Source organism: Cucurbita pepo, chromosome LG04 (assembly GCF_002806865.2).
Source record: "Cucurbita pepo subsp. pepo cultivar mu-cu-16 chromosome LG04, ASM280686v2, whole genome shotgun sequence".
In the NCBI taxonomy this organism is placed as follows: domain Eukaryota; kingdom Viridiplantae; phylum Streptophyta; class Magnoliopsida; order Cucurbitales; family Cucurbitaceae; genus Cucurbita; species Cucurbita pepo.
In genome coordinates, this window is record NC_036641.1 from 1 (window position 1) to 7,389 (window position 7,389).

General features: G+C 36.3%; 1 protein-coding gene across 2 annotated transcripts; it reads left to right on the forward strand.

Annotated features, from left to right (window-relative positions):
- The first annotated feature begins 1,032 nt into the window (after positions 1-1,032).
- On the forward strand, positions 1,033-6,475 carry LOC111793075 (U11/U12 small nuclear ribonucleoprotein 48 kDa protein). Of its 2 annotated transcripts, none has more exons than XM_023674789.1 (5): positions 1,033-2,424; positions 3,287-3,401; positions 3,936-4,046; positions 4,493-5,273; positions 5,368-6,475. In XM_023674789.1, the coding sequence occupies exons 1-4, from the start codon at positions 1,070-1,072 to the stop codon at positions 5,198-5,200; spliced, it is 2,289 nt and encodes a 762-aa protein (XP_023530557.1). In that variant the 5' UTR covers positions 1,033-1,069; the 3' UTR covers positions 5,201-5,273; positions 5,368-6,475. The 2 variants fall into 2 exon arrangements, with proteins under 2 accessions (XP_023530557.1, XP_023530558.1); XM_023674790.1 differs by having other exon boundaries at positions 5,968-6,475.
- Positions 6,476-7,389: the final 914 nt, after the last annotated feature.

Below are 7,389 nucleotides of genomic sequence, written 5' to 3' on the forward strand. Positions count from 1 at the left end.
TTTTTTTTTTTTTTTTTTTTTTTTTTTATAAATAGACTTAATTCTAAAATTACGGTATGAGGCCTTCTTCGACCATTTTTTTAGGTTGTTTCTAACATTCATGACCACCTTTTTATCCTAATATTGTTTGTGTTGGATGATGCATTGTCCTTCTCAGTGGCATAACTACACTTATTGGTTGTGGCTGTAGCTGATTTGCCTATACTCTTGGTCAAGTCTTAAGGCTCGTTGTTACCTTTACTCTCATCTTGTATTGTCTTCTTAATAACACGGTCCATGCTTTGTGATGTCATCTCATATTCTGAGATGTCATTTGCTTTCGATGCACGCTTATTAAGAATTGGCCCATGAGTCAACTTTATCATTGAGACATTCCAAACATTCATCATCTGAGTACTAATGAGACATGAACCCTCTCGTGTCTATGTTGAGTGAAAATTATCAAAATACCCTTACACTGCCTCTCGATGATGACCTAATTCCACCACTGCCCACTGCTACCTCACCACCTATAATCACCACCGATGATTACGGTTCCTTTTTTAACCAACAATTCAAATTAACCTTCAAAGGTATTTGATTGACAAATCTTCAACTAATTAGTTTAAGTGTAAAATCGGCTAGAATTTGTGAAGTGACCATGGAACGGAAACACTAGAGTCAGGCTCAAGTTGCCCGAGTAACTCCCTCATTTTTTTATTATCAAACTTCGTGAATCTTGAACTGTTGTCTTCAATTTGATGAGTTCTACCATTTCAGTAAAAAAGTCAAACACTAGGCTAAATTGCGAAAACCGAACAAAGGAAGAAGGCATGAGCGTGCAAGGAGCTGACTATCGTAAGGTAGACGATGGGCAATCCACTTGGACCGATCGGTGGTCGGTCCAGTATAATCAAACTCGTTTCCCTCTTTAAGCACAGTTCACCTCACCTGTTTTTAACTCGAATTTCAACTCGAAAAACTTTACGAAGAAAAAAAAAATTAAATAAATAAATTGGAGAGTATTTATTTGATAAGAAACAAGAGCAACCGCCGATGTCTCACTCTTCCCTCCATTTCACTCCGAGCAATGAACCCGTCTCTTCCATCTTCCAACCTAACCTTCCCCAACTTTCTGCTCTCAAACCCTAACCCTAACCCTAATTTCTCTCTTCCCGAATCTCGTGATCCTCCTCTGGACTTGTCTTCTTCTCTTTCCTCCCTCAGAAACCTCATCCATGTCGCCAACCAGACCCTTCAATCTCTCTCCTACCTCACCCTCATCCAAACCCCATCTGCTAAGCCTGACGATTCCGGTTTCGTTCAGTGCAATTTTGATCGGCGCCACCGTGTTCCGCCGCATTCTCTCTTCCACCATTCCCTTCTTTGTCCTTCCGCTCCTCCGCCTCGTATCGACCCGACTCAACTCCTCCAGTCCTTGCTTTACCCTCGAACGCTTCAATCGTCTCGTGAATTGGTTAACGAAAAGCGCTTCCGTCAAACGATGCCGGATTCTGATGCCGACCTTTGTTTCTCTCTCAATGATTATTCTGATGGAAGTTCCAATTTCTTCTATCTCGATTGCCCTGGCGTGGTTGCCTTGTCTAACCGGGATGAAATGTCTAAAGTCTTCACTCTCCCTCGTGTTTTGGCTGTTGAATGTGCTAATTTTGTTTGTGATGATGATGGTGATCGAGAGATGAAGTGTTCGTTGAAGGGGATTCGAATGCTGCCCTCTGATCTGTGGGCTCTTAGAAGTGAAGTAGAAATGTGGAATGACTACCCCAGTGTGTATTCGCATATTGTTATACGGTCCATATTGGGCTCAGAGATGGCCGTGGACAACCGTTTGAAGACATGGATCATTGCAAATTCTCCTCGGTATGGTGTTATTATTGATGTTGCTATGAGGGATCACATATTTTTGCTGTTTAGGCTGTGTTTTATGGCAATTTCAAAGGAAGCTATGGGATTTCAAATTGCGCTGGAAAATGGAAATGGAATGGAGGGTGGATCAGGGAACCTCAGTTTTAAGTGTCCGATTTTAGTACAAGTACTATTGTGGCTGGCATCTCAGCTTTCCGTATTGTATGGGGAGATGAACGGGAAGTTCTTTGCTATTAACATGCTTAGACAACGTATACTATATGCTGCATCGGGCTTGTCGCTTTTGCCATACGAACAAAAGCGAGTGGAGAGTCCAACTTTGGTAGAGGGCTCTCATAATCTAGTATCTAGTTTTAGTGACACACAGAGTGTGAATTTGAAAGAGTTGGATAAGAAGGTTATAAATAATGTCTATGTTACTGGAGAAGAAACGGTCAACTGCAGGGTGATTTTTGTGTCCCAAGTTGCTGCGGCTGTTGCAGCATTGCATGAACGTTTCCTACTTGAAGAAAAGATCAAAGCTTTACGCTTTTCTCATCTGCAAACTAAACATCAGCTGTATGTTACTTCTCCATATTCTGTTTTTTGGTTACTAGTTTTGATGAACTTGATGTTTTCCTTATTGCTATGATAGTGATATTCATTGATCCAACAAATTTATGCTTGTATCATTCATGAGGTGGAAAATAATTGTTAGGAGACTTAGAGGAAATGGGTTTAAATCCATGTCTTCCTACCTAGGATATAAAAATTTTACGAGTTTCTTTGGCAACCAAATATTGTAGGGTAGGATGTTTGTCCTGTTATATTAGAAAGTGAACTCAAATTTGTCCGAACTTTCATAGTTATTAAGAAAAAAAAGATGATCGAAGGGATTCTACAGTCTTGTGTCTAAAAGAGATGGCCGAACAGATTCTAGAATCTGTCTTTGGAGCCCTTGTCATAAATATGCTTAAACATTTTAAGGACATCATTTCTATTTATACTAGCTGTGTCTGAAAATTTTGTCAACAGAATTCTTAGCACCTGGGGATTTAAGTTGCCTAGCCACTTAACTGGCTTTTCAAACTCAAATTAATGGTTGAACCTAGCACTATCAGCTCTAGAAAGTGGACTTTAGTTTATGTTTTTTTTACAGCAATAATTCTTGGAATTTAGGGTTTAAATTCTTGAAGTAATCTAGAAGTAATAGAAGTTTTCCCCTTCTATTGAATACAATTAATCTTCATTTTTCTTTCAGTTGCAATTTTATGGAAAAGGATGTTCTGAGTTTTCATCTGCCTCTTTCATCCAATTTAATCTGCACGTTTTGTTCCACTTGTCTTCATGATTTCATCAAAAGAATTTTCGTACTAAGAAAAGGATCTCACTTTTCAAGTAGGCAACTGTTAGAAACAGACTAATCCTTTAACTCTTTTAGGGTTTCTGAACATAACTATATCTGTCAAAGAGCTTGTGAAGAGCGTAAAAGACGGTGCAATTATAGACCTATAATTGAGCATGATGGACTCCCAAAGCAGCAGTCTCATGATGAGGTATTTCTGAACTCTGTAATGGTCTAGTCATGAATTATGTAGTTGGTATAATCAAGCATGTTATTTTCAGTTATCCTTCCACCTGGATTACTCTTCCTACCAATTTTCTCCATTCATTTGTTGGTGATTTGAAGTCTCGCCGAATCTTCTTATTTACTGCCCTGAATGGTACATCATGTTCCGAAATTTTTTTTAAAAAATATATATAAAAAAAAGCTTTCAATTCCTCTCTCTCTCTCTCTCTCTCTCTCTCTCTATATATATATATATATATATATATATTTTTTTTTTTTTTTAAAAAAATTAACTTCTTGGAACCAAATCAAGCTGGTGCCTCTATATACTTATTTTTTGAGATGGATGTTTTGCCGTTCTTTCCTTCATTTTGTGCATCTCCTCCCATTTTATTTTATGTTAAAAGAATATGTTTAGCAATAAATGATGAAGCAGGTGCTGATCATCTGCTTATTGTTCACTTACCCATGATGTTTCTTGGCTATATTTTATATCTTATGGGTTTAATTTTAATAAAAGCAGGATAGAGACAAGACCAAAACAAAAGAGGAATTGTTGGCTGAAGAAAGAGATTATAAACGTCGAAGAATGTCATACCGTGGGAAAAAGGCAAAGCGATCAACTTTACAGGTAAGCAAGCAGCTTGTTCAATTTTACGTCAGCCATTGTTTTTGTTATCTCTCGTCTCTATTGGTTATTAGCCTAGGGTCTAACTGGGTATGGCATGATGATTCCTTTTCTTATAGCCTTTTATGGAAAATTGACAAAGTTCTTAATTAAATGATAATGCTTATCAAGAACATTTGGTGGTAATATCTTCTTAGGCGTACATTGGTCACTTTTTAGAATATTATTCACAACTTTCAAGCTACTAAGATTGCAGCAACAATGGCCGAATTATGGAAGAGGTGAATCTGCAATGCTAAATAGACCATGAAACTATGTGATACCCATTATGTATTTTCGGTTCCTGAAATATGTTTTCTGACATCTGTTTTCCAACTTTTTCTATCAAACGTTTTTATGTTAGATGATATCCACACTCACGTGCTTACTAATTTTACCTTTCATGGAAGGTTACAAGAGATATTATTGAAGAATACATGGACGAAATTATGAAAGCTGGAGGGATTGGATACTTTGTGAAGGGAACTGAAGAGAGAGGGATAAAATCTGAACAACCAACTGATCATTACATTACAAGAGATAGTATTGCTGATGGGCACACAAAAGGAAGCAACAGCTCATATGGAGAAACTAGGCATCATACCTCGAGTCATTCCCGGAAGCAGTCTAACTATGATAACAGATATTCAGCATCCGAAAAGCCCCCAAAAGGTAGGTATGGGCACTATGGCTCTCCAGAAGATGAAAGGAAAAGTGTCGGTAAAGACAAATATGATCGAGAACACTATCATAGATTCTCAGATCGAAGCAGTAGTCCTAGCGAGTCACACAAATGGAAGAGATATCCAAGTGATCGAGATGATGAGGAGCCAGCAGAAACCAGGCATCATAAATCTCGAGGACTGTCTTCTAGCAGCTCTAATTATCATGGTTTTAGATCATCTTCATCCTCAAGATCGGGGGGTGATTCTAGTGCAAGGAAGGATGGTCACAAGTTAAGAGCTAGTGATAGTTGGAAAAGGAACACAGCTGATAATCATAGTTCAGATTCTTCGGTGCTTAATTCATTTAATGATAGATATACCCCTTCCAAGTGTCATGACCAATTAGAAGATGATCACTCCACTGGCAGAAGATATGTAAATCCAGACGTTTAGTTTGCTGATCCTCAAATGAGGGGCTGTCCCGCAAATTGTGCCATACTTCTTAACATTACCAATGTACCTTGTGGTAAGTCTTTCTTTCATGCTACATCCCATGTGCCTTTAACTGTGACTTCTCTGACTTCTTTTTTTAACATGTTTTTATTCACACAACCTTGCAGCATATGGGCTTCAGATATTTTATCCTCACGTGTATCCTTCATAGTATCCTTGAAGTTTATCCCATTTGCTTATACATTAAATCTTGCAAAACTTATTCTTTCCTTGTTTTTTTTTTGTCCCCTTAGCAGGGATATTTGCCCTGAATGTTGCAGTAGCATAATTTGAACTCATCGTCACTATATCAAAAATGCCAATTTTACATCATCCTTTTCTGTTCCCGGGTTTTCTAATATTTCTGGACTAGTCACAATGACAGATAAACAAAGTGGTCGTATTGGCGTGGATTTTCCATGTCGTACGATTTTTTCTTTCTGTCCTCGTTTGCTATGGCTTCCACTACTCTGGGAAATGTTTTGGTGATGCATAACTTGTCCTTTTCCTGTTCTCTTCAGTCATGATTGGTATCGGTCGTTTAAAGTCTTACAACGAATAATTAAAAAAACTATCGATGATTTCACTTCAAAAACTTACATGTAGGTCATTTAGAACGGTACAGATCATTAATCTAGCATCTTAACAAACATTTTACAGTACTACACTGCTTGAGTTCAACCTTATTATTGATCTTATATTAGTTCTAACTTTTGTATTACTTTTAGTGTTCTACCAACAGCTCACAAGATCAGAGAAGTATGAAGGCAGTCTGCAAATAAACTTGATCAGAAACCACAATCCACAGAGTTTCAGATCGTCGGTTGCAGGCCGTTCCATCCTACATCAGGCTGATAATTGGCTTCTTATCAGTTATAGAAGGGGTATGAATTCTGACTCCCTGGTATGTTTTTCTCCTTTTGGGCAGCCCATGTGAATATTAGATACATGTGTACAAAGCCTTTGGAGGAAAGGGATATGCAGAAATCTCTTACAATAAGATAGCTTAGGAGTTTGTATAGGTAGGTATGAAACAGTTAGCAGGTAAAGTAGGTAGTTTCTTCCATTTACTTACAAGTAGGAAATGTCTCAATTTCATACAAATGTCTTGGGAAATATTGTTAAAATCTGGATGTTGATAGATATTTTTGGAAAATTTATGAAAAGTAAAAAAAGAAAATCAAGAACATCAACTATGCAGTATTTCAATGAAGGATGATGAAATTGAATCTCCAATTGTAAATTGCAATTTAGTATAGAACAATATGGTTTGATTACATTAAGTTGTCGACAAACTATTGATGTATCAGATGTAATTGAAGTTTTATTTAGAAATAAACTAGTGATACATTGATAACATACTTGGAAGTTATATTATAGATATATTATTGATAAATAAATGTTGATATACTCAATATTGTGCTTGAAATTACATTTAGAATGAGTATTAACGCACCAGTGATGCACTAATAATACGATACATATCACTAATATGATACACTAATAATATATTTGAAATCGTGAATTTTTAATGAGTGATGCATACTAATAATATGATATATATCACTAATATGATACACTAATAATATATTTGAAATCGTGAATTTTTAATGAATGATACATACTATTGAATATAAACTATTTACCCCATGAAAGGAACCAAGTTTGGATGAACGTTAGGAGCACTCGAGCACTCGAAGGTGAGTTAGACATGTTTAGTTATTTAAACGCTTTTTTTTTAATGTCCACATTTAATAAAAAGTGTATGAAAACATGTTAGATTGATAAATTTAGTTTATTATTAGTATAATGTAACAACCCGCTGTCCACATACACTCGAGGGTAATATGGGCATAAAAATAAATGGAAACTTAAGAATAAATTTACTAAAATTCATTAAGAAAATAAAAATATACAAACAACAACTATTAAAAAATATTTAGAAAATAATTTATATTTACAATCAAATACAAAATAATACTACTTACTATTTAACATTTACAATCAAATACAAAAGAATGGTCGGGGTTGTATTTGAGGTTATGGTTCGGGGTCCTACTCGTGTCACTTCGTTTTCTCCAACCTTGCTTGTGTCTTAACTTGACTTTAATGCACATTCTTCTTGGTGTGTTGGATGATGTACTATTCTC